At 37.8% G+C, this 25,630-nt stretch overlaps 1 protein-coding gene across 4 annotated transcripts in view; it reads right to left on the reverse strand.

Moving 5' to 3' along the window:
* The window catches only part of PTPRC (protein tyrosine phosphatase receptor type C), a 129,640-nt gene that overhangs the window by 57,341 nt on the left and 46,669 nt on the right, over positions 1-25,630 (reverse strand). For 3 of the 4 annotated variants that reach the window (XR_008791950.1, XM_056110690.1, XM_056110687.1), the window contains exons 3-5: positions 17,908-17,931; positions 6,659-6,730; positions 5,524-5,568 (exon numbers count right to left, since the gene is read on the reverse strand). Coding sequence is in view for 3 of the 4 variants with exons in the window: in XM_056110690.1 (XP_055966665.1) it covers positions 5,524-5,568; positions 6,659-6,730; positions 17,908-17,931 (141 nt within the window). In the remaining variant the exon portion in view is untranslated. The remainder of the gene's footprint in view (positions 1-5,523; positions 5,569-6,658; positions 6,731-17,907; positions 17,932-25,630) is intronic. The other variant, XM_056110691.1, reaches the window with a different exon arrangement.

Genomic DNA, 25,630 nt, shown 5'->3' on the forward strand with positions numbered 1-25,630 from the left:
TAGGCCATGGGTCCCGATGTGGAGTTCATCGGCTAATCTTCTTGGTCCTATCTTGGCATTAAAATCACCGACAGTGATCTTGTAGAAGGTGTGATCTTCTTTATAGAACTTCTCCAGCTCCATGTAGAACTTCGCAATTTCTCTTTCACCATAATTGGATGTTGGTGCATAGACAACAAAGATAGAAACTGCCGGCAGTGAGCCACATCTATTCAAGTGTAATCGTCCGATTTGGGTTGTTAGGCATTTGAATGAATCAATGCTCATGGCTAAGTTTGTGTTGACAAGGATACCGACACCCCTGACGCCTCTTTTGTCACATGTTCCAAGGAACAGTTCTTCTCCAGTGTCGAAAACGGCGTGATGATAACATTAGGAAATGGAAAACTCTTCCATGTCCATGTATTGGAAAAATATTTTCAAAACGACCAAACTCTCCAAACTAGTATCACTGTCACTGTCACTGTCCTCCCATTATTCATCGATTTACTTGAGTGGGCCCAGTAACATTGTGAGACTTGTTACTGTGTTTGGCATATCAAATATGTCACGAGTAGCTTGCCAGGCTTTGCCATGTGGGTGAGATACTCTCAGTAGCTTGCCAGGCTCTCCGAAAGGGGCGGAGGATTCAAACTAGGGTTGATTTCGGATTGGCCGTGTCGGCCGTATGCAAGGCAAAGGCCCTACCCTCTGTGCTATTGCTCCAGCCCTCAAACTAGTATAAATATGTAATATAATCCCCATTAAAAATAACAGTAGTCTCTCAGACTTGTGGAATAGAATTGAGAGCACAGAGATAAAACGTCAAAAAAAGGGGGGCACTTAATCTCCAACGAAAGAAAAGATGCATAAAGTGGCTAAAGGAACACCTCTTCAACAAATGGCGTTAAGAAAACTGGATATTCACATGAAAAGAGAAGAAACTAAAGCTCTATCTCAGACTTCACACTAAAGTTAATTCAAAGTGGATTAATTACCTCAGAATTAGGCCAGAATATCTAAAATACATTGAGAACAATATTGCCAGGATAGGGGCCTCAGTGGTGTCTTCGAAGATTTGACTTCCAAAAGAGAAAACAATAACAAAAAAACAAATAACACTATTCCAACTAAAGATTTTGCAGGGTGAAAGAAATACAGATTATTTTTTAAAAAATACTTTATTGAATGGCATAAAAATCTTTGACACCACTTATCAGATAAAGTACTAATAGCCTTGGTTATGTATATGTAAAGCATGAACAAAGTTCAACAATAAAAGGAACAGTGGTCCGTCAAAAAAATGGAGAGAGAAGATGACAGACATTTCCTTTGAGATGTATAGATGTCCAGAAGAAATACAAAAGAGTATACATCATGATTTATTACCAGAGAAACACAAATCAAAATGACAATGAGATATAGTCTCACATCAATGAGAATAACATTTATCAAAAAGACTGAAACAACCAATGTCATCAGAAAAAGGATCAAAAAGAACCCTTCCTTCACTATTGGTGGAATGCCATCTGGTTCAGCCTCTATGTAAAATGGGAAAGACTTCCGAAATTATTAAAAATAAATCTGCCATATGACTTAGCAGTTTTACTTCTGGGCATTTTTTCAAAATCTGAAAATCACTAACTTGAGAAGACATATGCACACCTATATTCACGGCTGTGCTAAAAATGATAGCTAATATATGGAAACTACCCAAATGTCAAAAGAAAGATAAATAAATTGTAGCCGGGGTATGGTGCCGCCAGCAGGTCAATCTGTACCTGTGAGGCGAGTGCATCAGCAGCCTGATGGCACCATCAGACTTTTAGATACCCCAAAATTGCTGCTGTGCCTTGGCCAGACCCCAAAAACTTGGGGCAAAGTGTACCAAGAAAGTAAACGGCCAAAAGTTAGGTTTGTGGGAGACACACCCACAAACCACCTCCGGCTCAGCTATATAACTGGAGGCATGGCCTCTCTGGTTCCTGATCCAACTGCTTAATGGCCATGATCGCAGAGACTCAGAAATGAATTGCAGAACCCAAAGGCTTTTGGCAGAAATGCGTCCTGTTCCTGCAGTAGATTACTGGGGCTGGGCCATGCCAGGTGGGAATAGGTTTCGTGACTTGGCCTGTTCCCCTTGGCAGCCTGGTAACCGCCATCCTCCAGAGGCCACTGGACAGTCAGGTTTGGGCCTGCAGTGACAAGACACGCAGGGCCTCACCAGATGGGGGTGGAACCAGCCCTTTCCTCCTCATCCCAATGAGACCTTGAGTCGATGCCTACAAACAGCCTCTCTGGCTCCTGATCAAGCTGATTAATGGCCATGATCCCAGAGACTCAGAAACAAATTTCAAAACCCAGTGGCTTTTGGCAGAAATGTATCTGGACCGCAGACAAGGTGGTCGCCGCCTCAGAGCTTATTGGAAGGTCAGGTATGAGCAAGCAGTGACGGGGCAACTGTAGTCTCATGGGAAGAGGGGTAGTACTGGCTCATCCTTCACGCCCTACTGAGGTCATGAGTTGCCCTCCATGAGTGGCTCTCCGGCATGGCCATAATACCATACGCACAGAAACCAATCCCATAATTATCTGGCTCTTTGCAGAAATCCAAAATCGCACGGCTGCTATTGCAGCCCCATAACATTATATGATTCTCATAACCAGCTATAGTAAACGAAGTATTTTACAATGCCTTTTCAGCAATTCTGATTGTTGAAGGGAAAATTCTAAACAATAATGGTGCATCTTTTGTCAAAATAATGAATGTAATCAATGTAGAGAAGAGTTAAGTAGAAATCATCTTCCTCACAGGCATTGGAAGGGGTGGGAGGGGGGAATATTGGAGTTCTTGGTGGTAAAAAATGAGTACTGGTGAAGGGAAAGGTGTTTGATCATTGTATGACCGAGACTTAAACCTGAAAGCTTTGTAACTTTTTCCACAGTGATTCAATAAATAAATATAAGAAGAAAAAAAAATAAAATTACGAAAAAAAAAGTAAGGTGGAATTCATGCCCAATTCACTCAGCTAACCAGTGGCTGAATAAATAGCAGTACTCCTACATTCAAAAAAAAAAAAAAAGAAAAGAAATTGTAGCATATATACACAGTGGAATTCTGTGCAGCTATACAAAAGATAAAATCTTGCCTTGTGCTAAATGTGAATGGAATCACAGAATATCATGTAAAGTAAAATAAGTCAGAAAATAAAGAACAAATAGCAGATAATCTCACTGATATGTTTTAAGAAAGGAAGAAGGGTAATAGGGGATATCTAATGATAAGAAACACTTGGTCTTTTGCTACAAAAACTGAGGCTACCAAGTGATTATGGTGGAAGAGGGCTTGGAGAGGTGAAGGAGATGAACCAGAAGTGACATAAGGACAGTGATGAAGGTCTTCAGTGCTTTGCTGGTGGTGAAGTATAGTAACTGCATACCAACAACATAAATGATAGCACTTTTTACCCTTGTAACTTTGAATACAATAAAATAATTTTGTCATTAAATAAAGTTTCACATTTCAATAAATGATTTGCATGTATTCTAAAATGCAATTTTCATTTTTCTGTTTTTCCCAATTGTAGGATAACACTGTTCTGTTCTTCCTTCATAGCCTCAGGAATAGTTGATAGTTGATAGTTTATTGGACTGAGGAAAAGAGAAAAACACCTTAAGGAGGTATTTTGCCTGGGGCAGTCAGGAAGGGCTTTCTTATGTTGATTTGACTGGGTAGAGTGTCAGCCAGGACTTGATTTGAGTTGGAGACAAGAGGGTGGAGAGACAAGGGAGCTGGAGAAAGAGAGAGCAGGGCTGCAAGATGGACCACGGAGAGACTAGCAAGGAGAACATGTGCTTGAGAGAACCTAGGCCCTCCGTAACATTTCTTCTATGGGATAAACTTCCTAGTAATAAACTGCTACAAAGATCGACTGGCCTGGCCCTCATCTCTTTCTTCTTCTGCCCTTGGACAACAAGCCATCCTGATCCAGGCCACACACAGCGGCTCTAGGGCACCGAACGGGGGTGGGGGGCGGTGAGATAGAGCTGTCCAGAGAGCCTGCAAACACACAACCTTCTGCGTGCTTAGTTTTTTACACCCAATATGTGGAAAATTACTATTTGGATAGCACAGTTTTTATGGTTACTTAACCTATATCAAAAGTTTATGAAACTCTGCTAAGCACTTTTTTTTACTGCCATCTTACACTCTTGCCTATATTTAGACAAATTTTGTTGACTGCTTAAAAAAATTTCAACAGATATGTATTGTTGAAGATATGCAAACAATGAAAACAAGATTATACACAATGATATGGAAATAAAAAGAGATTATCTTTTCAGAATTGGGGCGAGAGTTGGAGTACGAAGGATTTGTGCAGTTTGTGTTTCAAATATAGACAATAGATCCGGAGATGCAGTTTAGTTGCAAGGATTTGAATTTGATCATTGCTCTGGCCCACACATTAAGTGACATGCCAGTGGTACTGCTATTGTGAACCCAAATGCCATAACAAAAAGAAGTGTGAGATCTTCAGATTACTGCAGCAACCAAGTGTGTGTCCACTATTTATCACAATAATGATGATCACAAAAGAAGGGAAAAATACATTAAAATATGATCAGGACTTAAAAACCCAATGGTAGGGTGGGAGTGGGTGGGAAGAGTGCTGGATTGGGTGGAGAAGAATTCCCAGAGTAGCAGAAGAAGAGAAGAGAAAAATCACACAGTAAGAGTGGTGATATCTTTTGAAGTTAGTACATCATTCCATATTAAGTAAAGAGGGAAAATAAAGAGGGCATTCCATATTAAGCAAAGAGAGCAAGACAGAAAACAGTCAGGGAAAGCTGATCAGAAAAGATTAACTAAACCGACATATGGAAGAAGATATGTCTAGAGAGCTACTGAACACAGGACCTCGGCAGGGAGATTTAGAAAGTACAGAGGGATGAACCTGTACAATAGGGACTCAGCTTCCATGGAGGAAAGAGGTAGACAATGGGAAAATGAAATAGTTTCCAAAGGTCTGCAAACACCTGTTTTTAGCCAAGCTCTAGCAAGAGAGTGAGGAACTAGGGTTGGGCTCAGTGGTAGGGCTCATCTCCTTCAACCCATCCCCCCATGCATGAGGTCCTGGAGTCCATCCTAGCACTACCAAAAAATAAGGAAGAATAGAGATGGAGGGGACTTTCTCCTTGATGAAGATCTTATCCACATTTTACATCTGTCATTACTCTGAATCCTCACTTCCCTCCCTGGAAAAACAGAATGCTATCATTTTAGTTTCTAGATATTTAAACTGAAGACCAATTGGTTCACTAAGGGTGATGAACTATTAATTATTAATCTCAGGACTCTAAATTTGTTCTGAATATAATGTTTTGACCCCTGGAGGATGCTAACTCTTAAGATTCTTGGCTACTCATCAGTACGAAATCAGAGTTAGCAAGTTTGACATGTTAGTGGGTCCTGGGAGATTAGACCAAATAAGAAAACATGATTCTAAAGCCAAAGACATTGGAATCTAGGTAAAAAAAACTTACCATCACAGGACTGTTCCGGAGTTGGAGAAGGAAGTACAGAAGAGGCTGTAAAGAAAAATCAGTCTTGAAATTTGATTTTGGAATATTTTTGCTGTGGTTCACAAGGTTTGAGTTTCGTAAACAGTGACGTTTATCCAGCTACATTTTTGCAGCTAGCACAGTTCCTCCTCTGCTGTGTTTTGTTCTTCAAAGCTAATGACCTAATGAGCCAGTGCTCTCAAACTCATTCATGCATTTATCCAAAAAGCACCAAGATTGTCTGGCACATGTCTGACTATGGCATGGCTACATGGTTGACTCAACACAACCAAAATGTACCAAGTGTTCTGTATTCCTTAACTCATATCAAAACAATTCATATCACTGTAACCCCTTAGAGAATTCAGCATATTATTTTCTTTTAAAATGTTCAGAAAATAAGCAAGGACTGTGTCACTCTCTAATTCAACTTAAATTCTTTGCAACCGTTTCGGCTCCTGGATACTTATGCTTTCCACAAATCAAGATATGCATTAGAGAAACACAGAAGAACCAAAGAACAGGTTGGAAATGTACTTTCTAAGAGATGTCTACTAGTCTTTTGCTTTGCATTGAAAAAATTAGGGCCTGAAGGGCTGAACCACTAACAAATATGGTCAATTGCCTGAGTCATTTTTTTCTCTCTCTCATGGCACTTTGCCTTTGCTGCCATGGCCCAGCTTGCCGAGTCTCTGCTAATCCACTCCTCTCCTGCTCACACTTGTAATGGACAGTTCCTTGATAGAACACTTCTCTTTTATACGAATATCTAAACGTACTCTTCAAGCGAGAGGTCCTGGTCTATTTAATTATTTCTCTATGCAGTTTCATCAAACATCTCTCTTTAGTGGAGTGCCACTACAATATGATAGGTTCCTCATGCTGGCAACATTATGGCTGGCTCCAGTAGCCATCATATTGCTAACACAGATAAGCATTTTTGATTGGCCCCATCCTGTGACTTTCTATATTTGAACACACAGTAGAATTTCTCAAAGAATGGAGCCTTTCCTTTTTTGAGAAGGCTCAAAGAGAAAAGCAAAGGGAAGATCCATCTGTGACCACATAGCAGGCAGTGTTGGTGGTATGATTGCATGACTGAGGGTAAGGTTGTCACCTATTGTTGTGGAAGCGTTTGGAGTGACAATGCTTTCTGCAGGGCTTGGAGTGGATGGTGCAATGGAGTTATCTGCAAGGAAATGAACAGAATGAAAGTTATTGAGCTGGTCATTGGGAGGGCAAAAAGAAAACACTCCTGAACAAAGATCATTTCCTAACTGAAACTTTATCATAGGTGTTCTCATTTGAAAGCACACTGGTCTTTAAGAAAGAGTTTATCTAGGAATCACTGTTCAGAAAAACACATCATTCAAATAAGTTGAAGCTAGACATAGTCTAAGGCTCAAGAAGATTTGATGTCATTCTTACCTGGGAGGCATGCCTCCTCAAACTCCATCCCTTCTGAAGTGCTATTCTCCCCCATTGACTTTTACTCATAAGGATATAATTGCTGTTGTGTAATATTTTATTGCACATGAGACTTTTTTTTTTGCATAACCATGCCTCACAGTACTCCCACAAAATGAGTAGCTGAATATCCATTTGCCAGAAGGTAAAACTGATACCAAGAAAGCATTGGTCCCTGGAGCAAAACTCAGCTAGAAAGTTAAACTGGCTAGATCTGATCCCAGAGCTAGATGAATCTTTTACATTTAGCCTTAAAAATATGACCAATAATGTACAATATATGGGGGGAGCTTATTTTAGGAAGCATGTTTTTATTAATTTAGAATAAATGCCTCAAATGGTGCCAAACAGAAAGCTTTCAAGCAGTATTTGGTGTAAAATTTAAAAGTTACAGTAGTTTCAAGTTATTACCCAGTACCTAAGACACCTAGAGACCCACCATCAAACCTGAAGCACTGACTTTGGTGAGCACGTTGGAGATGCAAGCAGGTCAGGCAGCAGAACTGCTGTGTGTGTGGGGCTGAGGGGACCAACAGCTGTGAAAGCCATGTTTGCAGGGAAACTTTGGTATACTTTCCTTCCTTCTGACCTCCTGAAATAAGGAAGGCCGCTAATACTGCCATTCCTGCAGTGCCAGGAACAGCCAGACAGTACCTGTGAACTGGGTTGCTAGAGCTAAGCCAAGCCTTCTATGACACCATCATCTGAGATGCATGAAATTTTAGGCAGAGCAAATTTTATGGCAGACAGGATTGGAAGTGCCAGCAACTCAAAACCTGTGCTGCTCCGTAATCAGAACAAAGAACTGTAAGAGTCTGGATCTCAAGAGAGAGCTTAGGCAGACCAGGGAGGCCAACTCTCCAAGATTAAAGACTCTTTCAGAGAAGATTGCAAATGTAGCAGAGGAGTAACTCTCAAACTGGCAGATGCTAAGACCCCTGGGGATGGGGTGGAGGTGGGGGTGCAAGTGGGGTTCTGAGTGCATAGGGCATGTGAAGTGACTCCATATGGTGAGAGCCTCCCCTGATGAGCATCTCTGTGGGGAAAACTCCCTGGGTGCAGGTGCTTCTAATTTTCTTAAAATAGACTTGAATGGGAAGCTAGGAGCTTGTGGTTTGTTTTTTTTTTTCCTTTCCAGATGAAGATAGCAATTCTGTTTTAAATTGCATAGGGCTCCTCTATTTCTCTAAGAGAAAATAAAATTAGCTGGGAATCAAAGAAATCCCACATTATGCTAACACAATTACTTTGTTTTTCAATTACACATGAACTAATAGGTATAGGATCAAGCCCTGTAGTCAAAGAGCATGCATATTGGCTTCAGTTAGGACTTTGCATTTTCAAGCTTCAATGCCTATTCTCAGACATTGATAAAATCACAGAATCACAGCCCAGGAAACCAATACTTTTTGGGGGGAGAGGGGTTGTCTAGCAGATGCCAAGCACTATGCTTCTTATTTTGCCAAAGCAGAATAAACAAGAGCTAGTTTCTATTTGATTTGATTTGATTTCGCTATTTTATTGTCCAAATCTTTAGAACCATCAATTCAATGACAGAAGATTAGTCTTTCTTTGGCAGATAGAGTCCATGTTTCATCAGCAATGCATGCAACCACTCTCTAAAATGCTTTCATGTTAACACACAATCCCCCAGTTACTAGTAGGATACAATAAACACACACACACACACAATTAGAATTGAAAATGCAAATTCTCCAAATTTGTTTGAGTGCTTAGCTCAGTCTTCCAAAACCACTAAACTCCAGATTTTAAGCATCAAATAGAATGATTAACGTTTCTTCAGTTCTGGCTGGGCAGCAGCAACTCTAGATCCTCCAAAGCAGACAGCAATACGCAGAGCAGAACAGGAGGGCTGATTTTGTTTCCAGTAATTTTGAAGGAGGCGCAGCTCTATGTAAAGCCAGATTTGTGTTTCTTCTTCTTCCCCATTCTTTTCTAGTGTCTTATCATCCTCTACTCTCCCACAAATCCCTTATCCTCTGGTGGTGCTGAAAGCTCTCTTTTCCCTCCCCAAACTCTCTAACTTTGCCTTTTGTAAGGAAACTGCTTTCCTTTTGTTGTGTGACTATTTACAATGATGGTTTCAGACCCACATTTTCCATTTTAGGTTAATTAGTGCTAAAATTAGTCCAAAAAGGTTTTAATGAGTGGAATTAGCCACCATCAGAAGATTTTCTTGATCAGAGCAAAGGAGACCAAAGCAGATTGGATGACAATCTGTCCCCAGAGGCTAGTCCTCTTCAGCTAATTTACAGCTCCTTCCCATCCACAGCTTCAGAGTTTGTAGATATGCTAAAAGCTCCAGATCTTTCCAGGTTGGTTTCCATGGCAGCTGGAGTGGGTGGGATGAGATAGGGAGGGAGTCAGCTCTCCCCACCACCCCTAGCTGTTTAAAGTTTGTAGACTGCTTGTAATGATTCTTATTTTATCAGAATAAATTTGGAAACTAAAGAGACGGAACAATGTGCCAGCAAGGTGCTTGTTTTGCACATGGCTGACCTGGATTGGATCCTCAATACCCCACATAGTTCCCCGAGCCAGCCAGGAGAGGTCCCTGACCACAGAGCCAAGAGTTAGCCCAGAGTACTACAGGATGTGGCCCAAAAAAATCAAAATCATTTCAATATTGAAAGCTTAATAATCTTTCTATCTGATATGTTTGAACTTCTACCCTGATCACACTTCAAACAAGGCCACTTTAGTGTCAGTTTTATGTTCTACCCCCACCCCTGTTTATACCTTTAACTTTCAGACACTTGGACCACTGAAGCTATGTGTGTGCCCACATGGTTTTGTAAACTGCAAAGCATATGTGTTTTTCAGGACAAAAAAAAAAGTGCATCATGATGTGTTTTAGAGCCTGTTCAGGCAACCATCACAGAGGGGATATTTTGCATTGCTTTCATAAATGCAACAACACTACTGAACGTATCTTGATGTTAGGATGGAAGATGTAAACTATGGTTTCTCTTTTCTTATTCTTTAAAAGCAATTTAAGGGGCTGGAGCAATAGTACAGCAGGTAGGGCATTGGCCTTGCATGCGGCCCACCCGGGTTCGATCCCCAGCATCCCATATGGTTCCCCGACAACCGCCAGGAGTAATTCCTGAGTGCATGAGCCAGGAGTAACCCCTGTGCATCGCTGGGTGTGACCCAAAAAGCAAAACTAAATAAATAAATCGATTTGCTCGAGTTGGCCCAGTAACGTCTCCATCATGAGACTTGTTGTTAGTGTGTTTGGCATATTGAGTACGTCACGGATAGCTTGCCAGGCTCTACCGTGCGGGCGAGATACTCTCGGTAGCTTGCCGGGCTCTCCGAGAGGGGTGGAGGAATCAAACTCGGGTCGGCCATGTTGGCCGCTTGTAAGGCAAACGCCTTACCGCTGTGCTATTGCTCCAGCCCCATGAGAACCGAAATAAATAAACAAATGCAATTTAATAGCAGTTACAGTTTCTTGGTGCCCACTGATAACGCTTCTTTTTCACTCTTCAATGTTTTGTTAGTAGGAGGTCTTGCAACAATTTTATAGATGTTTTCTAATTCCAGGAAAACCAAGTTTTTTCTGGACAATGATACTTACCCAAAATATAAAGAAACCTAGAGAGTCAGAAAATTATTTTCTCCTCATCAGGTATTTATGTAGCCTCACAATGCTCACTATTTATTATTTCATCTCTATCCTGAGGACCCTGTTCTATGGCCTTCAAGATTACAAGTAATGCAGAAAGTATGAAATTAGCTACAAAGCATGAAATTTCAAGTTCATCAACTAACAAATGATCCACATTGAATGAGTTTGGGTGGGCTTCCTCAACCCCTTCTCAGATAGAGAGAGTTGTATGCATTCTTCTTAGTCACACAAATCTAATGAACCCAAACCTGCTGTGTCATTCTCGCTTGGAACAGGACTGAGTGTGGTAAGCACAGCTGAGCTGTTGAGTGTCTGCGTGTCAGATCCGGCAGAGTTTGCGTGCGTGAAGTGAGGCCACTGTGCTGTTGTAAGACCTGAGGTACAAAAGGGAAATTATTGCATCAATATTTCCTGCTGCCCAAGACAAGTTTACATACAAGGAGAGTCTACAGAGCAAATTGTTAATAGATCAAACTCCAGGATGCCCCAATCTATCGATATGTCTGTCTGGCAGGAATCAACTCCCATATTCTGAGGTTTGACTCTGGCAGTCATGAAAAACTTCTGTTTCTATGCCTAAGCCATAGTCCAGCAGGAAGGGTACTTGCTTGTTTGCACATGGTTTGATTCCCCAGCACCCCACATTGTCTCTGTAGTCCACAAGCACCACCAGCCATGATCCCTAAGTGCAGAGCCAAGAGCAATCCCTAGCACTACTAGGTGTGGCCTCCAAAGCAAAATAAATAAATCAACAAACAAAAAAATTAAAATACACTTCTGTTCTCAGGGGGTTATTTTGATTTCTGTGTCATCCCAAGATTTCTGAGGTCTCTACTGACTCAGCAAACTGAAAGATGGGCTAATTTTCTATTCAGAGGAAGAAAAGAACTGTCTAAAAAATGCATGTCTCTAAAAAAACACAAAGAAGAAAAGAAAGAAAAATGAACATGTGATATAACAGACATCTAATAGATAATAGTGTCATTGTTTGTGTATAAATTGCTTTTAATTGTATGCATAGATATAATTCTATTATGATGTCTTATAAAATATGCATAGACTACCACTATAAAAGAATTGATACATAATTAAAATAATGTTATGTGTGAAGACACTTAATGTAATAATTTTTAAAAGTGCAACCCACTGGGGCTGCAGGAAGAAATATAGAAAATTTCCTCTGATGTTACCCTGAAAGCTCCCCCTACTCTCTACTCTTCTCCACTCCCCCAAAACAAGCATTCATTTCTTTTATCAGCTAAAGTTTCACAAAATATAGACGCCATGCCTTTTATAGATTTCATCTAGAAAAGTGCTGGGCCAACTTTAGGATTCAAACAGAATGAAAAGTGGTATCTGTCACATTGTTGAAAATAAATTAAATGATTTTCCCTTCATACCCAGTAAACAAGAAAATTTTATTGCATGCTATAAAGTAAGTCATAAATCATAAATTAAATAAGATTTTATTCTAGTAGATAATCAGATAGAAAAACTAGTTTCTATGAAAGAAATCATGTTCTTTTACTTGAAAGCGAAATTTGCTAATTTTACCCTCAGAATTACTGTGTCAAACAAATTAGCATTTTAAAATTATTTACCCTTACTTGCAATTCATTCCATGTTAAATGATTTTTCATATAACTTACTTTATGTGACTTTATGGTTTTCAGAGGAAGATTTTGAGGGAATAAACTGGTAGGAGTATTGAATATGTTTTTGTAAGTAAAATGAAACTTCGAAAGGGAAAACTGAGTAACATTACTTAGTTAATAAGCAAGTTTAATATTAATGTTTTACACGGCCATCAGCATTCTCTAATCCACACATTTCTTTAGTCAAAACTTTGGACAAAGAATTTGAATATCTGTGATTCATAGACAAGTCCAAGAACATACAATGCTATAGCATCAGGGATGTTAAGTAAATAGAAAATATTGCGATTGATATAAGATTTTGAAGATCTACTTAACTATTTAAACAGCCAATAAGTTTTATCACTATGGTATCCAAAACACTACAATGTACCCTAACCCAAAATTTCTGTGAAGCTCCCATACAGCCTTGTCTCTCAGATCAAGATTAATGACATTTCCAAGAGAGCTTAACCTCTTGTTAGAGTCTGTGTGTAAACCTGATTGCTTCAGAAAATGGCACCTCAGATAAGACACTAACAGTTCTCACAACAATTGATTTATATACTAAATACACTTGAAATTCTAAGACAAAGAATAAGCAATGTTGATGATGTTTGTGAAATCCAAGGAGCATCAGTAGTGCTCATCAATGGAAAATACCTGCACATCACTCATGATTTTCTATGAATATGACCATGTTAACTTAAATTCTGCCATTAAGATTTATAACCTTAACTATATTTTTTAAATAATGCAAATCTCTCTGCAAGTAACAAACTGGCTTATTCATCTTCAATGAAGGCTTGGAACAATAATTTATCTCCAATGATTTCCAGACTTTGGGAATCTGGAGTTGAACAAAGATTCTACTTTGGAGTAACAGTTAGGGAGAACAGTAGTAATAAGGCCCTGAAGTGAGGGAGTCTTGGCCCACTGGAGCTGCAGGAAGAGATACAGAGTTTCCTCTGATGTTACCCTGAAAGCTCCCCCTATGCTCTACTCCCCTCCATTCCCCAAAAACAAGCATTCATTTCTTTTATCAGCTAAAGTTTCACAAAATATGGACGCTATGCCTTTTATAGATTTTAATAAAAATCATGCCCATGGAAACCGCATATATCATCTAGAAAAGTGCTGGGCCAACTTTAGGATTCAAACAGAATGAAAAATGATGACTTCCCCAATCCCTTGTCAGAGAAACTCCTGGGCCAACCTGGGATTTGAAGAGATTACCCAAAGCATTACCCAAAGAATGTGGGGTTACTTCTGCTGAAGTAACCTGGGGAAGACTCTGGGGAAGGTTGAGCTCTGAGTTTTCTTTGTCAGAGATGCTTGCGGGTGAGAGTGCAATGGTGGAGGCAGGTAAGGGGCCACTTGGAGTCAGAGCCAGGGACTTTTCAGTTGTGTTCGATCCTGCTGTATCCATGGGAGATGAGGGGGGAAAAGAAATATGAGAATCATATCCTGAAATGAAAGTGCATCCTAGTTTACTAACCTCTAGTCTGTTACAATGTCCATAAGTATATATACACACAAATATCTATACTCACCCACATAACACCATAGATATTATGTATGTACATGTATGTGGCTCATGTTCATATTTGAAAGCAAATATCAAAATATATGTTTGTATATGTACAAATACATATTAAAATTTATAGACTAAAACAAACTATATAGGATAAAATGTGGAATGACATTGAAAGCACTCCTCTCTTTTAAAATGAGTTGATGGATTTTCAACTTTACAAAAATCACTGGGTCTAGAAGGATAAAATATATACAGATAATTAAAAGAAATGATTAAAAAACTTACTAATGAAGAAAAAGTTGAGAAAGATAAAATTGGAAAGGGGTCATTAGGAGGGCTAGAAAGCCAGGAGAAAAACACAAAGGACAAAAGTTCTAGTACACTTTTCTACGCATGAGAGTCACAAACAATGCCAAGACTGAGTAAATGAAGGGAAAACAAAATAATTCATATACATATATACAAATGATTTAAATCTATAAACATATCTTTAATTTTATGGTAACAGAAAACTCAAAGTAAATTATAAAAATAACATTTTCTATAGTCTTGGTTTACTTCAGAAAGGGAAAAACAATAAAAGGAAAGGTAAGGAAACAGGTGCATGCAAATCTGATAAGACTGTGCACATGGAAAGCTTCCTATACGAAGGGTTAGCACCATGTGTTAAAGGTCTTTTGGTATCTTTGGGGCAGGGGGCGGGGTAGGCTACACGCAGTAGTGGTCAGGAGGTATACTCTTGGCTCTGTGCTCAGGTGTCACTCATGACCATATTCAGGGGACCAGATGTAGTGCTGGGAATTGTAATTGAACCCGGCTCAGCTGTGTGCAAGGCACATAAAAGTGGTTTTTGGACGAGGATAAATTGTACAATGGGTAGGGTGGTTGCCTTGCACACAGCTGACCCAGGTTCAATTGCCAGAAACATATATGATCCTCCAAGCTCTCTAGGAGTAATCCCAGAATACTCCCAGAGTCAGGAATTAACTTGGTTAAGGCTAGGTATGGGCAAACAAACAAACAAAAACAACCAAAGCAAACCAAACCACACCAAACAAAAGCAGTTTCCTGGGGTCCGGAGAAACAGTAAGTGAGTAGGGTGTTCTCCATGCACATGGCCAACCCAGGTTCTATCTCTTGCATCCCATATGGTTCCCCCAAAGCCTGTCAGAGGTGATCCTTGAGCACATAGCTGGGAGTAAATACTGAGCAGTGTTTGAGTTGTATTGCCCCCATATACATAAACAAAAAGTGGCTACTAGGAGTCTAAATCACAAAGAATGTTGTTTTCATTAAAATGTGGGAAACATAACAAGACTGATTTTTTATTGTGCTCTTTGGAGAGTAGGCTAATAGAAATATGAGATTCCCATCCCCCATTTTCCATGTTTGTCATGGTTTTTCTTCATAGCCACTGAAGTGGTTTTTGCTTCAAACCACTTTGTACTTTAAGATTGCTCCAAACCACTTTGTACTTTAAGATAGTAAATAAAAGGTTTAATTGTATTATACAAGTATTTGACTTAATTTAGTTAAACAGGACTGGTTAAGAAGGCTGGTCAAATGTGGGAATAGTGAGAGAATAGAGAAAATAGAAAAGAAATAGAAGTGGTAGAAGGAAATGAATAATTAAAATGAAAAAAGACTGCTGGACGGACTATAGGAAATGAGAACATAGATAACAAAGAACAGCTAGCTCTGTTCACTAAATGTTGAAAGTAAAGTGAAACCTGTTTACTAAATACAGGACAAAACACATCTGCTCTTTTAAAATACAGCAAAAAAAAATTTAATGGGAACACACATACTGTTTTTACAAATTAGTAGGAGGGGAAAGACATCAGGTACTTGAACATCTCAACAGGTTTTTCTTTACAAAAGTTCTGCCATGATTTTTTAACACTCAGAAATTACAAAACTCTGTGCTAAGTAATGGGTTTGAGCACACAAAATATTGCAGCTCTCTTCTGTGATTACATAAATACAAACTGATAGTATAAACCTTCACTGTATCATTTTTCACATTAAAAATTTACATCTTTAGAACTTTATAGCCTTATCATGCACAATATTTACTAACAAACTTTTACTCATAATAAAACATTTCAGAGCAGTAGGAAGTTGTGAATTAGTTGCTAGTTACTTCCTGTATTCAGTGTAAATCCACATGTCTAATTTTAATATTCACTCAGCTGGTGTATGTTCAATGAAAAGAAAGGAAGCATGGAAAGAGGGATGAGAGAAAGAGTGAAAAAAAAAGGGAAGTAAGAATGAGTTTGAAATTGAATCCACTAACATTAAGTCCTTGTCATCTTTCTAGGCGTGATCAGTTACTAGCTTGTTTCATAGATCCCAAAGAACTATTGTACTCTGAGAGAAATGTTAAAATTTTCCATCTTCATTGCCATCTGCTTTTCTTTTGCTAGATTTAAATTACATGAAAACTAGAAAGAAAATCACTTCAAATACATAGCAGTTCTATCCTACAAGGAAGCATTGCTTTTCGAAAGATTATTTTCAATCAAGTATATTCAGTTTAGGTATATGAAGAAGTATAGATATTCTATTCGTTTCCACCAAATGTGTTCTTTGGGGGCAAAGTTTGGGAGAGGTCATTCTCATTTGAATTGGGGTCAGAACTCAGCTTAGTTCCCTTCATCATTTGGAGACAGTATGTAGTCAGCAAAGAGATAATACAATGAGCCATCTATCATTTTAAACATTAACTTGCCATTCTACTTAATTTATCTCCCATAGAAATAACCAATTAATTTGACTTAGCTGGAATTATCTTCTGTAAAATATGAAAATGCTAAAGTACATGGAAGTTGGTGGAATAAACCAATCACAAACTGTAAACATGATCTTCATAATTTTATAAAATCTTTTTTCATGCCAAAAAATTCTAAAATTTTAACATGAGATCTTTCAAAACTATAAGAAGATATACTTCTTATGTAATTTAGGAACATCATATTACTATTTGCATACTTCTTTGTTTCTGTAGCTCAGAATGATTTTTAATTAAATAACAAAGACAACTTTTAATAACTCAGTTCTCAGAATACAGAATGTGCCTTATTAGAAATGTGCATTATAATTTTCAAATCAGGATCTCTTAATGATTTACTTACCTTCTAAAGGCAAACTGTTAACCATAGGATTAATTGGGAAATATATTAAATATTTTAAATAACAATAACATTTAAATTATGCAATTTATTGTTAACCAGATGCAATCTAATGTAATCTCTTATTTTTCCTGTAATATATATGATTTTTCCTGTAATATATATGATTTTCAACACCTTTATTGTTTAAAGTTAATTTTTCTCACATGCAAAATTAAAGACTATTTTGTTATAAGCATAGAATTTGGAAATGACTAATATAAAACATCTTAATTTTTTTCAAAGTTTTTCTCACAAGGCATTAAAAACATTTCTATTTAAGTTTGCAATTTTCTAATTTTTTTAGATAATATCCTAATCCATTTTTGGTGCTGATAGGATACAGTAATTTTGTACATCAATAGCTTAAACATTAACTAGTACTATTATAATAAGCTACCTAAATTATAATTTAAAAACTAAAAATAGTTTTTTAAAAAATTTACAACCCAGTTTTGAACTATGAAGTTTTGTGATTGGGCTAGAGAGATAACTAAGAGGGAAGAGTGCATACTGTGCATGCAGGAGGCCTGGGTTTGATATCCAGCACATCATAGTCTCTCCACTACTACCAGGAGTGACTCCTGACACAAAGATAGGTCCTGAGCAACTTTGGGTGTGGCCCAAAACAAAAAATTAAAAAATAAAATTATAAGAAATTAAAACCCTCCTTTTGATAAAGTATCAAGGAAAGCTATAATCTATACATAATCATGCGCATATAAATGATTATATGTTTGGTGGTTTGAAATATTTATGAACAAGATAATATTAAGAACTATTCACAATTATAAAGTTGTCCTTAAAAATCATTTTGCTAGAGAATAGAAAATTTAATCAACATTAAATACATAGCCTTGCAAAAAAAAAAAAGATAAGCAGAATACAAATGGTAATTCTTACCAGTATTAGGAGTAGGGGTTTGTCCTATAAAGAGAAAATAGAAATATATATTAGATAGTACTAAATTTTATATATCATAGATATTAGTATTACAACTTTCAGTACTTTTCACGCACTCTCACCCCCACCTTCAACAAAACTCTATTCCCCTTCTTAATGCTATGCTTGTATTAAGTCCTTGCAATGCTATTACTTTTTGAACTCTAGAGTAAAATAAGAAAACTGAAAGTACAAAAGCCAACCATTAAATTTGTCAAATGACTTTGAGAAGATATTTGAAAAGCATTTATTAAGTGCATTTATTTATTCACATAATGATTATAAACTAAGTGCCTACTATATGCTAATATTTTTCCCTACTATGTGTTAATACTTTATGGCTATTTGACATGAACAATATGTTAGCTATACCAATTTTTCTAAGCTATAATGTGAAGAAGAGGTAGAAATTCCCTCTTATTAAACAGCTAAATTCACTGTGAAAAAAGGGGAAATCAGAAAAGCAGAACAGAGCAATGAGAAATGAGTCTATGCGTTATGGAAGCCAGATCTCTGGGCTGGAGGTTTAGACTGGGTTTCTTGGTTACAGTGAAGTTCTTGCTGAAAGGATTCTAGACAGCTTGTTTAGTACTATGGGGATAAAAGTTGGGATTTATCTTATAGACTGCAGATAGCCATCGGAAAGAAGTGTTTAAAGACATGTCGAATAAGGAAATATTTCCATCATTTAAAATAGCCCTATTGTAGATGGGCTGGAGTGATAGAACAGCAGGTAGGGTGTTTGCCTTGCACATGGTCCAGCCCAGGTTTGATTCCTCCGTCCATCTCGAAGAGCCTGGCAAGTTACCAAGAGTATCCCGCCTGCACAGCAGAGCCTGGCTAGCTCCCTGTGGCGTATTCAATATGCCAAAAACAGTTACAACAAGTCTCACAATGGAGCCATTACTGGTGCCCACTAGAGCAAATCGATGAACAACGGGAGGACAGTGCTACAGCTATTGTAAATAGGAAATAGATGATCAGAAGGTGTAATCAGAGACAGGTAAATCAGGAGACTAAAAGAAACATGAAAAAAAGTGTTCTATGTGAACAAAATAGTTTATTAAAAAATGAGACAAAGAAAAAAAAGTTTCTTGGATTGGAGAGAGAGGACAATGGTCAGGGTGTTTGCCTTGCATGTGGTCACCCTGGGTTTGATCCCTGCCCCCCACCCCCATCTAGTCCTCCAAGCATGCTAGAAGTGAGCCTTGAGTGCAGAAGTTAGGAGTAAGTCCTGAGCATGGGCAAGAGTGGCCCATTAGTCAATAAATCAATAAATAGTCCCTGAAATGCTTAGGAAATAGTGGTCAAGACAATTTATGCTTTCAAAAATAAGTAAAGCAAAGAAATAACAACAAGGAACATATTTTGGCTGACAGCTTAGTACTCTAATGAACTGCAGTAGGTAGGCTATGAACGCTTTCCTCGACTAAAAAAAAAAAAATAAAAGCAAGTGGAGAATACGATATGCTGGATACTTGCATGCAGAAGTGAGTGGTAACTTTTGGCTCTAGAAGTTGGCAGTTCAGGTTCTACATCAGGCTTTGGCTGTTGATCAGCCCACAGATGGGTTTTCATCTCTGGGGCCAAAGGAGTTGGCCCCAAGTTAAATTTAAAAAAAAAAAAAGAAAGAAAAGAACAAAAGAGCATCCAGGAGAGAATCAAGAGTTTATTTATTTATTTATTTTTAGCTGAAATTTATTTATCTATTTTTTTATTTTTTAAAATTTTTATTAGTGAAACACCATGAGGTACAGTTGTAGACTTACAAATTTTTGTGCTTGGGTTTCAATTATATAATGATCAAATACCCATCCCTTCACCAGTGCCCATTTCCCACCACCACGGATCCCAATATCCCTCCCATCCCCCATCCCCCACATCCCACCCTGCCTCTGTGGCAGGGCATTCCCTTTTGTTCTCTCTCTCTTATTGGGTGTTGTGGTTTGCAAAAGAGGCAATGGGTGACAATCATGTTTGGTCTATAGTCTACTTTCAGCATGCTTCTCCCATACTGGGAGGATCCTCCCAACACCTTTATTTGGTGTTCCCTTCTCTATCTGAGCTCCCTTTTCCCCTAGCATGTGTGGCTGGCCTCCAAGTCATGGAGTAAAATTCCTAGTACTAATCTCTTACAACCATTCTTGGGTGTTAGTCTCCTATTGTTACCTTATGTTCCCCAGAGAGAAGCTAATGGTATCTTCAAAGATGTCACGCCACTGGCTGAGCAAGTGAAAACAGAGATAGACAAATGGGACTATCTTAAACTAAGAAGCTTCTGCACCTCCAAAGAAACAGTGACCAAAATACAAAGACAGCCTACAGAATGGGAAAGGATATTCACCAAGTACACATCCGACAAGGGGTTGATATCAAGGATATACAAGGTACTGGTTAAACTCCACAAGAAGAAATCACCCAACCCCATCAAAAAATGGGGTGAGGAAATGAACAGAAACTTTCGCAAAGAAGAAATTCGAATGGCAAAAAGGCACATGAGAAAATGCTCTACATCACTAATCATCAGAGAGATGCAGATCAAAACCACAATGAGATATCATTTCACACCACAGAGACTGGCCCACATCCACAAGAACAAAAGCAACCGGTGCTGGCGCGGATGTGGCGAGAAAGGGACCCTCCTTCACTGCTGGTGGGAATGCCGGCTGGTCCAACCCTTTTGGAAAACAGTATGGACGACTCTCAAAAAATTAGAATTTGATCTGCCATTTGACCCAGCTATAGCACTCCTGGGAATATATCCCAGAGAGGCAAAAAGGTATAGTCAAAGTGACATCTGCAATTGTTTGTTCATTGCAGCACTCTTTACAATAGCCAGAATCTGGAAAAAACCTGAGTGCCCAAGAACAGATGACTGGTTAAAGAAACTTTGGTACATTTACACAATGGAGTACTATGTAGCTGTTAGAAAAGATGAAGTTATGAAATTTACATACAAGTGGTACTACATGGAAAGTATCATGTTAAGCGAAATGAGTCAGAAAGAGCGGGATAGACACAGAAAGATTGCATTCATCTGGGGAACATAAAGCAACAAAAAGTGAGAGTGACACACAGGAATGGCTGAGATTAGTACCAGGAATTTTGCCCCATGAATGGAAGGCCAGCCACAGGCTCTAGGTGAAAAGGAAGCTCAGATAGAGAAGAGATTACCAAATGAAGGGTGTTGTGAGGGCCCTCCCAGGGTGGGAGAAGCATGCTAAAAGTAGTCGATAGACCAAACATGATTGCCACTCAAAGCCTCTCTTGCAAAACACAGTACCCAAAAGAAGAGAGAGAGAACAAGGGGGAATACCCTGCCACAGAGGCAGGATGGGACGGGGGGGGGGGGGATGAGGGGGGGGATGCTGGGACCCATGGGGATGGATGACGGGCACTGGTGGAGGTATGGGGACTTGATCATTGTATAACTGAAACCCAAGCACAAAATTTGTAAGCCTATAACTGTACCTCATGGTTTTTCACTAATAAAAAAAAAAAAAAAGTTTAAAAAAAAAAAAAAATGAAATTAAGAAAAGAACCAGCAAAAGTGAACTAAGATTCAGTGGTGAGAATCTGAAGTTCAGCAAGAGTAAAGAATTGGGACTAGAGAGATAGAACAGAGAGTAGGGCCTTTGTCTTTCACGCTGCTGACCCAGGTTCAATGCCTGGCATCCCATATGGTTCCCAAAGCACCACTGTAGCACTGTAGCACTGTCCTCCTGTTGTTCATCCATTTTTCTCAAGCGGGCCCAGTAACGCCTCCATTGTGAGACTTGTTGTTACGGTGTTTGGCACATCGAATACGTCACGGGTAACTTGCCAGGCTTTACCCTGTGAGTGAGATACTCTCACAGTAGCTTGCCAGGCTCTCCGAGAGGGGCGGAGGAATCTCAAACTCAGGTTGGCTGGGTCGGCTTCGTGGAAGGCAAATGCCTTACCCGCTGTGCTACCGCTCCATCCCGTGTGTGTGTGTGTGTTTGTGTGTGTGTGTGTGTGTGTGTATCCTATAAATTTTACCGTGTTATAATATAACCACACAAATACACTTGTATGCAATTCTTATTCCAAAACAAGTTTAAATGAAGGCAAATCCATAACAAGTTTTATATTCTAAATGGTAAGAGAATATGTGATATATGTCATATTTCCATCTGAACTTTAGGAAAGGAGGGTAAGACATGTGTCTGAAATGGAGAAGACAATTGTGAGAGTTGGAAAGGACAATCCAGAGATGGTGTCTTATTGTTATCAGTTGCTAATACATATTGTTTGCTAGGTGCCAGGTACTATGCAAAGTCCTTGGCTCTATTTTTTTTCTCTTAAGCTGCACAACAGCCCTAAGAAGCTTAGAGATGTTGGAGGACTTGGCTGATCCCTCCAGGCTAGAATTGGTTCACTCAGGTCGGACCTGGATCTGGATTCCTGGAGTTGTTCCTCTTTCTCCCCAGGCATCCACTTTCCTTATTAACTTATCCTAAGACTTTCCTCTCCTTAATGTGCAGCATGAAAATTCTGCTAGTGCCAGAGGGATTGGTGTTCACTCAAAACTCATAGACTAAGTTAAAGAATAAATAAAATAAAAAATCGAGCCCCTTGAGTCATAAAATCATGATTAAACTACAGAGTAAATGACTAATAGTGCTACGAATATGAAAATCAACTTAACCCTGAAAATAGATATTCAGATTCAAATTTACTGTACTGAGTGAATGCTCCCTGAATGAGACACATATTAGAGAAAATTCAGATTTGTGTGAATTTATTTGAATGCACAGAATTATTTTGGCAGAAAAATCAATTAAACTACAGTAACATCTACCAAAACCAAAAATGAGAATGTAACAAGATTGGTTATAGAAGGCGTTTACTTATTTATGACATACTTATTGACCTATAATCTATAGTCAAAGATGGTTAGCAGGTGTAAAGCAAAAGAACAAATGTAGTTCTCTCAATTGTTTGATATATATACACATAAAATTATACTACATAGACTCTATTTCATGTATTACTAGAACAACCATACACTGTTTGTTAGTGGGCTAAAACATATTTGGGGGAGAAAAAAAAGTTTCTATTTATATTAACTTTGAATTTACCCAATGGAGACTTTTTTAAGTTTCATAGACAGAAGTTTTATAGTGAAATTCCAGTAGGTGGCACCATAGTACCAAAAATCTGTAAATCATTTAAATCAGCACAGTTGGTACAAAGATTGTGAATCACCAATGGAACTGAGTAGGTACATTAAACAGATGAAAATGTGATGAGAACACTTGATCTTCAAAGCTGTACAATTTTAACACATGTATTATTACTGAATTTACTTTTACCAATATGTCTTGTTGCAACTCAAAATATTGAGGTGATAGCAAATCAAAGTTACCTTGAAGTCACAACTCATCCCCCTCAGAGAGCTTAGCAAAATTGGGAATCGACTGATAATGATGACAACTCAAAAGCCATTTTTGATTTTAAATATCACCCATTCATACACTGCAGCTCACCAAAAGAAATGGAATGTCAAATTTAAGAAAATTTTAAAGACATATGGCAAAACTGAATAAGTGAAATAGTTATAATCAACATTTGCTCTAAATGGTAACATGCTTTAAAAATTGAGAGTAATCTCTGGTGTCCTTAACCATAAGGATCACATAAAACTAGGGGGGGAGGGAATCAAGCTAAAGCAGTGAGATGACTAAAACACATAAGGGTGACAATAACGAAGCTCTTAAGTATAAATAAAAAGGATTCCAGTTTTATTTCTTATGTAAACCTTCCACAAGGTTTCACAGACAAGTTCAAAGTTCACATTTAATTAATGAGTATCTACCTACGGAATAATAGATACTCTGTGGAAGTGACAAGATAATATCAATATTTCAGAGAATCATGGGGAATCTTTCCCACCACTGGCTTATCAGTAAATGTAATAATGACAGCAATAATTTACTAAAATATTTTGCATTGAATCGTCCCTAATAGTCAGTAAGTAGCAATTATTTTCCTAATTTAGAATAAATAATAAATAAAGCTGAGATTTCGGGGATTTTAGTAAATTGCTCACTGATACCTAGTTAAGTATCAGGTTTGAAGTGGTATTTGTCCAATAATAATATTCTTATTATTTATTAAAATTTTATTGAATTAATTTATGGAACATACATCTGAATATCTAAACATATTATTATTTCTGGAACCTAATAAATAAAAAATCCTTTTACCAATTGAAAATAATCTCAGAGATGACTATTGATATAGAAACACAGAATTTGAATATCTAACATGGAGTGTGTTTGATAGATGAGAAAACTATGAATCAGTGAGTTTAAGTGACTTTTTAGTGTTATCCAATGTAGTAAGGCTCATGAATGATAAGCCTCACAATTATCATAGAAATTCAATATTCCTTTCAAGTGTCTCACTCTAAAAGGCAAAATGGTTGCAGATCAAAACTAGATCAAAACGTCTAATATGAAATAAATAGAAGATAAAAGTGAGGTTTAAAAGAAACAGAGACAAAGAAATCCCAAAACCAACCGTAATTTACCTTCTTAGAAAAGTATACCATTTCATCCATGATTAACCGACAGGCTTGATTCTAAGCAACACTTTTTAATTGAGCAAGGATGAGACACTGTCTAAAATCTTTGGAAAAGAAATAACGGAAAAGCAGTACAACTGAAAATTTTACTTAAGAAAAAACAAGGTATTTTAAAGGGTTGATGTTGAGCAACAATTTGCAAACCATTGCATAAAAAATACAAGTAAGAATTAAAGGTATCAACATGCAAAACTGAGTTGAAGATAAATAAGGTGATGTACATGACGGAATGGAATTGAGGAATTTATTAAGGAATTTATATTACTGTCTCCCTAAGTTAGTTCATGTACAACTCTTACAAATACTTTTGTTCACATGTGAGTACACAATTGTACAAACACGTTCAGCTTTAAAGCAGATATGAATTAATGTCTTTCCCGTTTGGATTAAAACATCATATTTTCAGTTTCAGCACATTAATTAAGCAACAAAAAAATTAAGTAAGTATAAAATCACCATCAATATACATGTTTTTCTTACTTTCCTATATGTTCTCTTTTAAACTATTTCTCTGTAAGTCATGCAGAAAAAGAAAGCAGATTGTGACTTCCTGTAAAATAATGTCCAACCTCAGGTCTTCAAATCTTAAGACTTCAAATGTCATATAGCTAAATTTCTTTGAGAAGTATTTCAAGCTACATGCCTTTGGAGAAAGCTTCTGAAGTTTTTAACGCATTAAAAATAAAGAAAAATTGCTATAGCTTTTTAAAACTTAAAATATTCAGAGAGTGTATGCCATAAGCTGATATACACATGGACATACTGAGAATAAACTCCTATTATGAGCATTATTAAAGCCCATAGTTTCTGAGAATACAGATTATGAATAATGTCATATGGATGAATAAACAAAGTACAAAGAGCATTATCTTACTCATGAAATCAAACCCAGGTTTGTATTAATGCTAACCATACAGCAGATATAAAATACTGATCGAATCTTATTTAAAATTTTTTGCACCACCTCTGCAATTTCTCATGAGGTAGAATTGAGGTGTGGAGTGCTCTGTGCACTGTATTCTCTCAAAGTTCTAAGAAACAGGGCTGAGAATAACTAGTGAAGATTCCACCCAA

The sequence above is a fragment of the Sorex fumeus genome, unplaced genomic scaffold (genome assembly GCF_029834395.1).
Source record: "Sorex fumeus unplaced genomic scaffold, SorFum_2.1 ptg000010l, whole genome shotgun sequence".
NCBI classification, from domain to species: domain Eukaryota; kingdom Metazoa; phylum Chordata; class Mammalia; order Eulipotyphla; family Soricidae; genus Sorex; species Sorex fumeus.